The sequence below is a fragment of the Dermochelys coriacea genome, chromosome 5 (assembly GCF_009764565.3).
Source record: "Dermochelys coriacea isolate rDerCor1 chromosome 5, rDerCor1.pri.v4, whole genome shotgun sequence".
Lineage (NCBI taxonomy): Eukaryota > Metazoa > Chordata > Testudines > Dermochelyidae > Dermochelys > Dermochelys coriacea.
In genome coordinates, this window is record NC_050072.1 from 113,914,746 (window position 1) to 113,928,881 (window position 14,136).

Genomic DNA, 14,136 nt, shown 5'->3' on the forward strand with positions numbered 1-14,136 from the left:
TGCTGAGGGAAGGAGAGGGCAGCGCAGGAAACTCGGTGCAAGACTGGGACCGAGCATCAGGCTGTTTCTCACTCTGGATTCCTTGGCTCTGCAGGGGAGGGGGATGGCTGTCTGGGCTGGGGGGACCCCACAGCTGAGCTCTGGAGGGGAGAAAGGATGCAGGTATCTGTGCTGTGGGAGCCCCAAGGTTGGACTCTGGGGAGGAAGGGATTCGGGTGTTTCGGCTGGGGGGCCCCCCACAGGTGAGCTCTGGTGGGGGGGGTGTGGGTGTCTGGTCCCCCAGCTGGGCTCGGGGGGGAAGGGGGCAGAGAAACAGGAACTGGGTTGTCATAGGGGTTTCTTTAACTCTACTCCTGGGGGAATTTTTGTGTGTTCTGTATTATTACAGACATACTTGCTGACAAGTATTTTGAAATAAATTATCAAAATAATTGAAACTGGCTGTGATTATGTAGTGTTATTTTAACAAATAAAATTTGCTGAATTTTAAAATATTGTGTGCAGAATTTTTTCATTTTTTGGCACAGAATGCCCCCAGGAGTAGCAGTTTGGAAGACTCATTTCTGCAATTCACTAACAACAACGAATGCAGACTTGGGGCTGGATCCCCAAAACCCTCTTCAGTCTGATCCTGTATTGATGCAGATGTTGGCCCTGTGAAAAGCCATCTTAGTCACCAACAAGTGAGTTGGGGAGGTTGTTGATGGAGGTTCTTCCTCCCACCTTTAAACCCACGTATCTTTTCTTTGCTGACTGAGGAGAGAATCTGAGGCTGCCAACTGACTGTTCTATTGGTTATCAGAAAGTACTCTGATTACTTAGAAGAGTGACAATTGGAAAGAATAGAAAATTCAGCAAGGAGACTGCCCCACCCCTGCTGATTAGGGGAGACCAGGCAGCCAATGACTGCCCAACCAATAAGAAAGGGAAGCCCACTAGAGCCTGATGGATGGCTCTCCTTGGACTTCTGCCCTGTTCCTGTGGCTGGCAAATTGAAACACAATTTCTCCCAAAGCCTCTCCCAAAGACCCAAATGGGAGGAGTTTCGGGGGAAGGAGGACAGATGTGTTTAACTATTACTCAACTGTTGTCCCTCTTTAAATCCCAGAAGAGGAAACCTATTTTGTTTTATTTAAACATCAAAAACAATAAGCCATTTTCTAGTTTAAACAAACAGAATAAAAGTTTTGGGGTTTTTTCAATGAAGTTCTGGGTAAAAGTAAATTGTCAACAAAAGCTATACGCCACATCATTGCATTATTTGCATATGCCATGTTTTATAGAAAAAAAAAAAAACTATTTGAGACGTTTCAACATTTCAGGTTTAAAAAAAAAAACTGTCTTTTTAAATCTCTTCACCATAAAGCTAGGCTCTCTTATTATCATGAGTAGAAACATATAGGATTTGGAAGAAGAGAAAAATCGTATCTACTAGATTTTTTTAAGTCATTACAAATGTCTTAAAAAAATCTCTCTCCATGCATAACAGGGTTACGATTTAATAGTTCACTATCATGGAGAGACCAGGGCTAAATGATCAACTTTACCTTCTGTTTCTTATGCTCATGCACAATGCTGCAAAGTCTAGGCTGTAAACACTGCATGGAGGGGAATGTTTACTTGTTTTTTAAAAAAGTTATCAACTTAGTTTTAAAAAAACTGAGAAACATTTCTATTTGTCTTAAGTTTTGCAAAGTTTTATTTAGAAACACTAACACCCCCAAAACAAACAAACAAAGAAACCCTCTACAGCTAGAGACAGATGGGACAAAAAGTGTCTTATAAAGTATATTTAACAATAATCTTCCAACTCAGAGGTTCTCAAAATGATATCTGTAGAATGGTGGCTGTTCATAGGGCCTGCTTTTCTCCTTGATTCCAGATGATAAACTGCATTAGAGAGACAGCTAAAATACATTTAATACTTTCCTAATATTACTCTTCCACGTAAGCAATTGCTCAAATTGATACTCAGGTGTTATGTGATCATGAAGGATAGGACAAGAAGTTCACAAGAACCTCTTTAAGATGAGTTATCTACCCACTATGAAAAAGTTTGAGAGCCCCTGTTCCACCTTGTACATGATTTTCAATGACATATGGCAACAACTTTAAAATGTATGATGAATTTCTCATTTGTTGTGTCATACTGAAGTCACAGTCGGGATGCAGAACAGATAATAAAAAATCAGGCCAGAAACCTCATCATTTTTGGGACTAGGGCTTGCAATACATCCTGCATGCACTGGAAACTGTGTAAATTGCTTAGATAATTCCCTCTAAAACAATGAACTCTGACAGCTTAATAAATGTCAATCACAAGATTTGTGGGTTAACTTGTACTTGGGGTACAGAACACCTTGCACATGAAGGACCTGATTCTGCTCTCACTTACACCAAGGTGAATCAAAAACTACCTAACAGAGTCACAAGAGTATAAAGCCAGTGAAAGTTAGAGGAGAATCAGGGGCAAACTGACCTAATGGTTTTGTGTAGAAGCAGCTCACATCTGGAAGCATCTGATTTGATAGTTTAAAAGTGGCACTGCCTATGCATGCTTTTTGTAGAAATTGAATAAATTGCCTCTCTGTTTATTGAGCTTAAGCTATTCAGCTTTAAAAAAAATTAATCTGTTATAACTACTGCTATCATACTACCTCAGGCTTAAAATTGTTTGCAGTTACAAGATACTCACTTGCGACCTCTACTTCCTCCACGAGTATTCACAGGTCTCTCCATTTCAGAGTCATTCTCATTCTCATCTGCTTCATCTGATTCATCTTCATTATCATCAGAATGCAGATCTTTCATTATAGACCTCAAGGGACCTGACCAACAGAAATGACAAAACAGACACAAATCAACAATTGGAATTCAAATTCACTTTGCAATGTTCCAAACACATCAGCCTATTATGCAGTTTTACAAAGGAAAAAAAAATCCAAAGTGTTAGAGGTGGGGGAAAACTTTTAAGCATTAAACAAATGAAGTAATGCACTAGAGGCTTATGCTGCAAACACTTGCACATGAATCATTTACTCACGCAAGCACTCCTGTTGACTTCAATGGGCTTACTCATAATAGTAAAGTGACCCATGTGTCTAAGTGTTTACAGACTGGCGCCCTGGAATGTAGCTGAAGCAAAATATTTTCACACCAAATATTCCCCACTGCATATTTTAATTTAAGAAAACTTGAGTGTTCTATTTTTATTATTATAAATGAGATACTTATAAGCTGCTAGCCTCCTCCCTTCCCTCTTTCTCAAATGTTATTCTCTACCAATAAAGTTCTACAGAGACATATTGGTAATAGTACATTTGTTAGGTTAATCCACGTATTGAAAAGCAGAGTTTAATAAAGCATTCTGATTGTAACTTGTTCTGGCCAAGGCAGTCTTTGTCTGCCTGTTTTTGATCTATTTAGATAAAGCTGTTCCTTTTATTTCAAGGTCAATTTCAGGTCAAGCAAGCACTTTGCTAGCATTCATCTGTAAGAAGCATGTCAATCCCATGCAACACTGGCCTATCTTTTCTCTTGAATTAATTTGAGGTGCTCAGTCTAGTTCTCCCTAAGACTCTATAAAAATTAATTTAGGATTTAGTTCTTTCATTGTACCTTTTATTTATTTTGTTATAAAAGGTGGTTATGCAAAGCTGCATGTTTAACACATGTGCGAAATATGAAAGAGGACAGCTGCTTAAAAGGAGCATGGGTAAGGGTCAGCTTGGGAGGCTGAAGGAAGTGAATCAAACCACAGAGAGTTTGATTCTAGATCACACATATTCGAGACCATAGAGGGCATCCAGGAATGGCAGGAATAGTGGTGGCAGTAGTTTATTATTATATTTCTATACTGGCAATAGTTTATTATTATTACATTTTTATGGTGTCTTCAACACAAGAATCTCAAAGTACTTTGCTATCATTAATAAATTAAGGCTCACAATATTCTTGTAACGTAGGTAAAGTTCACTCACAGTTTTGGGACCATGGTTTAACAATGAGACTATACTTCCCCTAAGTAGGGGACTGTGATGTAAATTATTTCAATTCTGACAGGGATCTCAGCAAAGCTACCCAGAGTGTCTTTGTACAGCATTAACAGTGCTTACTGGTTTTAAGACCTACATTTAAAATGGTTTACAAGTAAGGCTGTACAACATTTGTTTAGGTTGGCATGGTTTGGGCAAATTGAATTCAGTGGGTTCTGTTCTGTATTTGCATACCCTGAGGTCTGCTTGGAGCCAAGCCCATAACATGGGGCTGATAGGCATATGCCTCGTGCATGAGACATGGGCACAGACCAAAGGACAGGCAATTCTAACAGCAACAGACTGCCGGCTGAGACACTGCACAGGCCAGAAGAGGACTCCCATCCTTCGCTTCTAATAAGTGTATGCGGAGGATAGTGGTGAATTCCTTGCCAGGGAAGAAGGTCACCTGCAGCACCACTATGGTACAGGAAACAGACTGATCACTTCCGGTTTGCCAGAAGAGATTCCTTCTGGCCAACTGCCTTCATGCCTATTGCTCTGCATGGGGAATGAATGGCAGAGGGACAGGACAGCAGAAGAGAATGACTGAAAGAAGGGAACTAAGGAGAAATTATAAGAAAGAGGCTGCATTTGAAGAGAGATAGAAATAAGGAAGGAGAGATTAAGGCGGAGGAGGAAGACAATAAAACAAAAGAAACTGAACAAAAGACTGGATAAGTGGTAGAGGAAAATAGAAAAAAAGGAAGTATCAACATTCAAAAACAAAGCAAAAACAGACAGACATAGGATGAAAGCTGTTGAAAGGCGGATAAGGAACCGGTTAAAGGGGAGACAACGATGGGTCAGACTGAAAGGGTAACCGTCAGTCTGGAGGGAGGTTACTAGTGGAGTTCCTCAGGGACTGGTCTTGGGATCAAACTTATTTAACATTTTAATTACTAACCTTGGCACAAAAAGTGTGCTCTAATAAAATTTGTGGATGACACAAAGTTGGGAGATATTGCCAATATGAAGGAGGACCAGAATATCATACAAGAAGATCTCAAGGTGACCTTGTAAACTGGAGTAATAGAAATGGGATGAAATGTAATAGTGCAAAATACAAGATTATGCACTTAGGGACTAACAGCAAGAGTTTTTGTTATAAGCTGGGGACTTATCAGTTGGAAGCCACAGAAGAGGAGAGAGACCTGGGTGTATTGGTTGATCATAGGACGACTATGAGCGGTCAATGTCATGCAGTTATAAAAAAGGCTAATGCAGTCCCAGGATACATCAGGTTAGGTATTTCTGGTAGAGACAAGGAAGTGTTAGTACCATTATACAAGGCACTGGTGAGACCTCATCTGGAATACTGTCTATACTTCTGGTCTCCCATGTTTAAGAAAAATTAATTCAAACTGGAACAGGTGCAGAGAAGAGCTACTAAGATGATCCGAGGAATGGAAAACCTACTTTATGAGAGGAGTCTAAAAGAGCTTGGCTTGTTTAGCTTAACCAAAAGAAGGCTGAGAGGAGATATGATTTCTCTCTATAAATACACCAAAGAGATAAATACCAGAGAGAGAGAGAGGAGGTGTTTAAGTTAAGTGACAATGTGAACACAAGAACAAATGGATATAAATTGGTCATCAACAAGTTTAGGCTTGAAATTAGGCAAAGGTTTCTAACCATTAGAGGAGTGAAGTTCTGGAATAGCCTTCCAAGGGGAGCAGTGGGGGCAAAAATCTAACTGGCTTCAAGACTGAGCTCAATAAGTTTATGGAGGGGATGGAATGATGGCATATGTCCCATCAGTGACGGCCAGTAGCAAAAATTCCCAGTGGCTGGAGACGGGATACTAAATAGGAAGGGCTCTGAGTTACTACAGAGAATTCTTTCTGCCTGGTGGGTCTTGCCCACATGCTCAGGGTCTAACTGATCACCATAGTTGGGGTCGGAAAGGAATTTCCCCCCGGTTAGATTAGCAGACACCCTTGGGGTTGTTCACCCACCTTTGTAGCATGGGGCACAGGTTACTTGCAGGTTTAAACTAGTGTAAATGGTGAATTTTCTGCAACTTGAAGTCTCTAAATCATGATTTGAGGACTTTAGTAACTCAGCTAGAGGTTAGGGGTCTATTTCAGGAGTGGGTGGGTGAGGTTCTGTGGCATACAGTGTGCAGGAGGTCTGACTAGGTTATCACAATGGTCCCTTCTGACCTTAGAGTCTATAAGGAGGAGGAAAGGAACAAAGAGAAAGAACAAAAACAAAAGGGGTAACAATAGGTTAAATATATTGTATTCAAATTTAACAATATAACGTACAAATATTTAATCACACACAGGGCAGCATTAAAAACCAACATTTACCAGTTAAAATGCCTGGAGGTACCATAATTATCTCTTATTTTGGCAGAGGACAGTAGGCCACTCTAAACATCTTGCCCCTCCTTTGACCCTATTTGGCCTCACCAGTCCTTCTCAGAGTTTTGTGTTAGTTTGAACCCAAACTGAAGTAAAAAATTAAACCAGTGAGTTGTCCTCACCTGCCCCACACAGTCTGCTTCTGTAACAAGCCCAAGCTACCCCTTTACCTTTAAGTGTCGTCTTCTCTGTACATGCAACTATATGTACCCAAGTATGCGCAGCATAGGGGCATCTTATCCGCTACTCCTCCGGATGTCTTCTGGGGGAAATTAGATGGCCCTCTCTTTGGCCCTTCACAGGGCAGCTTATTCCTCTCTCCTATGTAGAAAGCCCTCCCACAGCAGACACACAGACATATATCCACCTTTTGCATCTCCAGAGGCACAAGACAGACTGACACACCATACCCCATCCTCCATCCCCAATACACAGACACTTACACAATAGCGGGCTGGAAGATGCATTCATTAACAGGAAATTCCCAGAACAGAGGAGCATATATTGGCACTTACTGCTGTGACCACACAGCTAGCAGTGTTGGTGGTGGGAGGGAAAAAAGAAGGGCTGCCACTTATTCTGCAAAAGGTTCAGAATTGGAAAATCTGTGCAATGTCCCACGTACCGCTCACGAGGTGGAAGGGGCCAAACTGCGCCCTCCTAAAGGTGTTAGGAGGAGAGGAAAGTGATAGACCACCAGGTTCCCTCCTTGAAAAGACACCAAAGAGGTAAGGAAAATGTCCAGGGCTCTTGGTGGGGGTAATGGGGCAGCCCACATATATCACCCCTGAGGTTTCTGCGAATACCAGTGGGATTCAGCATAAAAGGTTTTGCACAGCCTTAGTTACAAGCCAAGTGCCTGACGCTGGGGATGCAACAACAGCCTATTTTCCCCCTTGCTTTCGTGGTCTAAAGATAGTTATAACACACTGGAAACATTGCTGTCCAAACACAGAGCCAATCCGTAATGGTCACCTTCATAAAACTCTGACAGACATGCATTCTGTTTAGATTTGCTTTTTAAAAAGAATCCTCTTTCTGGGGTACTAATCTATTCCATTTTAAAGAAAAAAAATAAGTCTGAGAAATATAAATGCACACACTGAAACAAATTCAATTTTAATCAGTCAAAAGCTTCCTGCTTTAAAAAAAAGCCAAGCTGATCAAGAACATATCAGTTGTACAATTTGACAAAGTCAAGGAAAAAAGCCAAACAGGAACTAAGTGGTTTAATAGCTCTTCTGAATCTCAATTGATTTATATAAAAACTGGTTTGGCAGGCTCTCCTGGCAGAAACTTACATTTCTTTACTGGGTTCTGAGGGAGCCAAAATTATTAGCCAGAAAAATCTAAATGTGTCCTTAAAGACTAACAATAATGTTCTCCATGTCAGATTATTTTTAAAAGTAAATTTCTCATTTGGGAAGTTTAAGGGCCTAACCCCTTGAGGTGCTAAGTGCTATCCAACTCTTAATAAATTCACTGTGTGTGTGCATGAGCGCGCAAGGGCAGCAAAGAGTAGACAGAAATGCTCAGCAACTCATTGGATTGGTGAATCTTGTCTCATGATTCTTCAAAGGGATCCACAAATACAGACCCTTATTCCCTACATGAAGTCCGATTAACTCATGTGGGGCTTCATGCAGGAATAAGAATCTACTGATCCTTCTGCAAGATTACGACTGCAAGATCTTTAGGATCTAGCATCTGTAAAGGATCTAGTATGTTTCTTGGTGCTATGTAACAAATAAATAACCATCCTCTTCTGAATGAAAATATACATTTTTTTTCTGTTTCTTACATGTTATAATCATGTTCACATATACTTTGAAGAAAGGATGAAGCAGAACAGAGGCTAATTCACTACTTCAGACTGTGAAAAAGACAGCAGAAAAGTGGTAATGAGATTCCATCAGTCATGTTACTGGTTGGCCCCTTCATTGCACACTTTTCTCAATTTCTTTTCCTTGTTTGGTACCTTGTTGTTTGCTGTTCTGAGATGGTGTAAAACTGGAGCTGGAACTTGAGCTTGAACTGGCAGGGCTAGGCTGTTCAGACTTAAAAAAAAAACACAAACACATAGTAGTAAATACATTTGCTCCAAACTTTAACAACAACAAAACAGCACAGTTTACTGTTTCACGCACTTCTCTGCAAGGAAAAATGCCACTAAACAGATGATATTCACAACAATAATTATTTCCTGACCATTTCATGGTGTTAGAGAGCCAGAAGGTGTACAAATTACTCTGCATACAAAACATACACACTGTTACAGGTCATACACAAAAGCTTTGTTTCACAAAACCAATACCTCTATACAATAAGCTACTCATGCCCTAATTTGAGATGTTATACAACACATGGGCTTAAATGACTTTATAATGCAACAGACCTAATGATATAATGCAGGCTTATCAAACTTTAGTTGCAATGTTTTCCTAGGTTTCAGAGTAGCAGCCGTGTTAGTCTGTATTCGCAAAAAGAAAAGGAGTACTTGTGGCACCTTAGAGACTAACAAATTTATTAGAGCATAAGCTTTCGTGAGCTACAGCTCACTTCATCGGATGCATTTGGTGGAAAAATGTAACTTATCTTAAGTGATCACTCTCCTTACAGTGTGTATGATAAACCCATTGTTTCATGTTCTCTGTGTGTGTATATCAATCTCCCCTCTGTTTTTTCCACCAAATGCATCCGATGAAGTGAGCTGTAGCTCATAAAAGCTTATGCTCTAATAAATTTGTTAGTCTCTAAGGTGCCACAAGTATTCCTTTTCTTTTTGTGAATGTTTTCCTAGTAAATCATAACTAGGACTCTAGGAGGCAGAAGGGATCCAAGTAAAGCAGGCTAGATGACAAACAGAAAAAGCCTAGGACAATTTTTTTTTTTACCATCACCAAAGGATATATTATATAGAAATAAAATATATTTTCTGCTCCCATTGGGTTTCTCCTCAGCACTACACTTTTCTCTTATGGAAAAACTCTACAGACTTTAATAAGGGTTGAACTAAAAGGGTTTAATTTTTCTAACGGTATAGATTTCATTAGAACACCTTTGTAAAGGATTGTTAAAACCAACTTTTAGCATTCAATAGAGAATTATGACCTTGCAACAGAATTCTATAGAGAGTATATAATTTTCTATTAATTCTATAAATGGCTTAGAATATTTTCTGTAGAACCTGGTCAGTTTCATCCATATTAAAATCTATACATTTTTTGCCATAATGGTATACAAGTCTTCTATTGAGTCTTCATGCCTGTTTACCACCATTTTGCAACCACCCCGACCTGACCTCTCCTATCACAACTTTCTAGGGCTTCTTGTCTCAATGCCTAAAAATATAAGAGCGAGCAAGCATCCGAAACAAATACAAGACAACAGAGAAAGCTAAAGGAGAGGCTAAAATCCTCCAACAACATGAAGAGAAAAATGCCCCACTAAAAATATGATAACTTGGATGGAATTTTAAATCCTATTATTAAAAAACAAAACCTCCCCAGTCTTTAAGATTTATGCAACTGCATCATTATGATGCGTTAACAGAGAAATCTTCCAACTCTTTTTGGCTATATACTTTCCCCTCTGATTAATATAGCACTAAATCCTTGTTAAAAATAACGGCAAGAATATCTAGCCATTCTAAAGCTCAGAGCTAAAAACTGGCATTTTTATGCATACAGCTTACATAAGCCCAACAGTTGCCTTTTTGTCATAAATCAATCTATTGTTGCCCCTCATAATGAGAAGGCAGATTTATAGCCTTTTACCGCCTTTTCTCACAATCAAAAAGATGCCTATTTGGGCAACGGAACATTTCTCTTTTTCTGATAATGTTTGGGGAAAAAAGTAACATCTGTTCCTCTCAAATGAATGACAACTAGAGTTCTCAGTTAAACAATCGGAATACAAACTTTGGGCCTGATCCTCCAAAAACTTACAAACTTTATTTGAGTGAGTTAAGTCAGTGCAGAAGTCTTCAAGAACTAAATGGGACTATGCATATGAGTAGAATTACTCATGCATGGGTAAGTGTTCACAGAATCAGACCTGTAGAAATACAGCCCCACACCCACTCCCCCCAAAATAAGAACTGCTGAAAGAAGCACTCAGTCACAAAATGGCATTAAAATACTATATTCCCTTTTTAAAAAATGCCTGGCAAGCCATTCAAAAATTAAAATGAAGGTCTTTAACTACACAGTATGATTTAACAATACAAACCAAACATTTTGGTCCAAGACTACATCAATAAGGAACAAAAATGGTCAATCCAAATGGTAAAGATATCAACAATTTCAAAACAAATTTTAGCCTCTTGCCTAGAGTGGCTTTACAAGTTACTCTAAGGGTTTCCTTTATCTGTCAATTTCTGCTTTTGACAACAAATTTACTTGCTGACAACTGGTTTCAACAGGTTGTCATGTGTGTTGTATATTTTTGTCAGCTACTATAATTTTCATACAGAAACTAACTGAGATGGACTCAACTGCAAATTCTAAGCTTCCATTTTAAATCAGGTCCCAGTCACGTACCAATATTTGATTTATAATATTTTTGAAATCTGTAAACCCTAGCAAAAATATGTCACATATTGTTAGGTGCGTTTAAGGATGCTAAAAGTTCAGTGTTTTCATTTTTGGCTAACATCACTCGAATGATTACTTAAGGTAAAAGGCTAACGCTACCAACACTACAAGATATAATGCTTACCACTGCCAACAGTTCAAATTGACTTTAATGGAACTGACTGTAGTGGCAATTAGCAAATACTACCATCAGTAAGTGTCTAGAGGATCAGGCCTCAGGAACAAACCGATGTGTAGTTTGTAAATTCACTTTAATACTTTTCTTGTGTTAAGAGATACAATATTACTCTGCTATAACCAAAATTATGCCACATAAAATAGTTTTGAGAAATCTTAAACTGTAGGAATAGGGAAAAGTCACTGAGTACAGGATGTCTTAACACACACTTGTCTTTTCCTTTTAAATGTTTCTTAATGCCACCTTGAGCTCATTAACATTCTTTGCTTCATCTGTCCTCTCTAGTCACTTATTCCATGAAAGAGAGACATTAGCATAAATGTTGAATATTAACTTCTGGAAACTAAAAGTTAGCTTTAATGGTTCTGAAAAATCCCAGAGGGTCGAGGAAGAAGAGTTGCTTTTAATATAAAAAAGAATATTATTTGCAGAAAAAGTTTGCATTGTAGAAGAAACTGAAAATATGTCTTCCATGCATGAATATGGATTCGCGTCGAGTGGGCTATCTTTTGTCACTTAAGCAACGCTTTTTGACAGTTTTACAGGCTGTTATCCCAAGGACTTTGGTATTTATGGCCTTTATTCACTTGGGCTCTCTGCTCTTATCCACTGGTTACTAATCACCAAATAGATTTTTTTTTAATGGGTCTGAAATTAGCTTAAAGGATGTCCTTCAACAATAGAAGCTCAGGACAGTACTGGCAGACAGGTTCCCTGATATGTCCTTTTCCTGTTTTACTAGTTTTCTCTTCCTGCAGACAAGCTAATGAGGATTCGGACCCAAGCAGTTCATTAGTGCAGTGACCCAATATGATTTATTACACACTTAGCCAGTCTTTCCCCCTCTCCCTCAACTTCTCTCATACTGATGCATAGGGGACACTGGCTCCATTATTAGAGCTGATTGAAAAAATCTGAGTTTTGAAACTGTATGACCAAAAAATAAAAAGCAATTTTTGCAAAAGTTGTTATGAAATGTGTCCCTTTTTTTCAACCAGCTCTAAATCATTCTATTTCAGTCATAACATTTTCTTTCTGTTTAAAAGCAGTACAATATTAATTTATTTCTGATCTACAGAGGACATTTCAGGCAAAGTCACATGTTAACATTATACAGCACAGGTGTGTGAAATAAACCACCTTTGAGAATTTTCTGTCAAGGTTTCATTGTTGCATTGGATTTGTAGAAATACTAGTTTATAAAATATACTATAGATATACAATAACATTTCTGGGGTGGTTTTTTTTTTTTGTTTGTTTTGTTTTTTAACAAGATAGGTGTGACAGTGTCAGGCCAGATGGCTACAGGAGATATATTGGTCTCAGATTAAGCAGATCCATTTTCACTGGGTAAGGTAACAGGGGCAGTTCAAGAACAAGAAGGAACTTGCTGGAACAAATTCCAGCAGGCAGGTCAATTAGGACACCTGGAGCCAATTAAGAAGCTGCTAGAATCAATTAGGGCAGGCTGGCTAATCAGGGCACCTTAAAAAAGGCCTCACTTCAATTTGTGGCATGCTTGTGAGGAACTGGGAGCAAGAGGCACTAGGAGCTGAGAGTGAGAAGGCATACTGCTGGAGGACCTAGGAGTACAAGCATTATCAGACACCAGGAGGAAGATCCTATGGTAAGGATAAAGAAGGTGTTGGGAGGAGGCCATGGGGAAGTAGCCCAGGGAGTTGTAGCTGTCGCACAGCTGTTCCAGGAGGCACTTGAGACAGCTGCATTCCACAGGGCCCTGGGCTGGAACCAGAGAAGAGGGCGGGCCCGGTTTCCCCCTCAAACCTCCCAACTCCTGATCAGACACAAGAGAAGTTGACTTGGACTGTGGGTTCCACCAGAGGGGAAGGTCTCTGGGCTGTTCCCCGACCCACATGGTGGATCAGCAGAGACTGCGGGGATTGTTCTCCTTCCTTTTCCCCATGCTGGCCAGGGATGAGGTTAGCTGAGTGAACGGCAGGTTTGAGCCACTAGCAAAAGTGGCCAAACTGAGGGCTGCCATGAATCTCTGAGGTGAGCAAATCCGCCAATAAGCACAGGACCCACTAAGGCAGAGGAGGAACTGTGTCACATAGGGAACAATTACAGTTAGTGTTGTTGGGTTTGGGGGTTTTGGGCCTTTGTTTTAATTTTTATAAAAGGTTGTGTGTTTGGTTTATGTGTAATGATCTAAAAATATTTGTGTTTTTCCTTGTACTATGAATGTTGAAACAAGTACCTACTTAAAATAGTTTATAGATTAACATTACTTCCTTGATAATTTAGTTAGCGTCTCAGGAAGACAATACTTCAAGAAACTGTTTTAGGACATGAATTTTTGTTTCTGCCAGTCTCCCTTTAACAAAGGATTTGGGGGTGGAGGGACAGCAGGAGGGATATTGTTTACTACTTCCTAGGGTAAACTGCTATAAATCAACATTTGTGTGTGGGTTTTTTTATATTTGCTAACAGTCCTGATGCAGACAGGACAGTCCCATCTTTTTGCTTTCTGCCTGGATCCTCATCAGCGGTGACTGAATTTTTAGAGGTTCTTCTCACTTTTGGCTTCCAAATACCACTGCACATGTGCAATCAAATTCAGCTCTCCTTCTGCTCCTATGCTGGCTCTCTCATTGCAGAGAGAGGAAGTCGATGCTCCATTACCTCCCCTGCTAGCAACCAGCCTTCCATTTCAACCTTGCTCAAGGGAGGAAGCACCAAAGTTGCACACAATGAAATGAGTCAACTCAAGGAGAGGAGTTTGTATCCTAAGTGTGCGTGTGTGCACGCACGTGCAGTAATAAGGCCTATATATAGTAAAAGATCCCCATGTTACCATATGAATATAAATCTGAATTGAGTTGAGCATACATTGCCCGAGCTTGATAACCTTATGTTCCCAAGTAGCACTTGCATCAGAAATAAATCTTAAATTAATATAGATGGAATAGAAAATTTACTAGGTGGTAATTTTAAAAAAA

At 39.5% G+C, this 14,136-nt stretch overlaps 1 protein-coding gene across 6 annotated transcripts in view; it reads right to left on the minus strand.

The window, feature by feature from the left end:
- Positions 1-14,136, minus strand: part of MLLT3 (MLLT3 super elongation complex subunit) — a 235,518-nt gene that overhangs the window by 21,910 nt on the left and 199,472 nt on the right. For all 6 annotated transcript variants that reach the window (XM_038403553.2, XM_038403556.2, XM_038403551.2 and 3 more), the window contains 2 exons: positions 8,382-8,460; positions 2,696-2,828 (listed from right to left, as the gene is read on the minus strand). In XM_038403553.2, the coding sequence (XP_038259481.1) occupies positions 2,696-2,828; positions 8,382-8,460 (212 nt within the window). The remainder of the gene's footprint in view (positions 1-2,695; positions 2,829-8,381; positions 8,461-14,136) is intronic.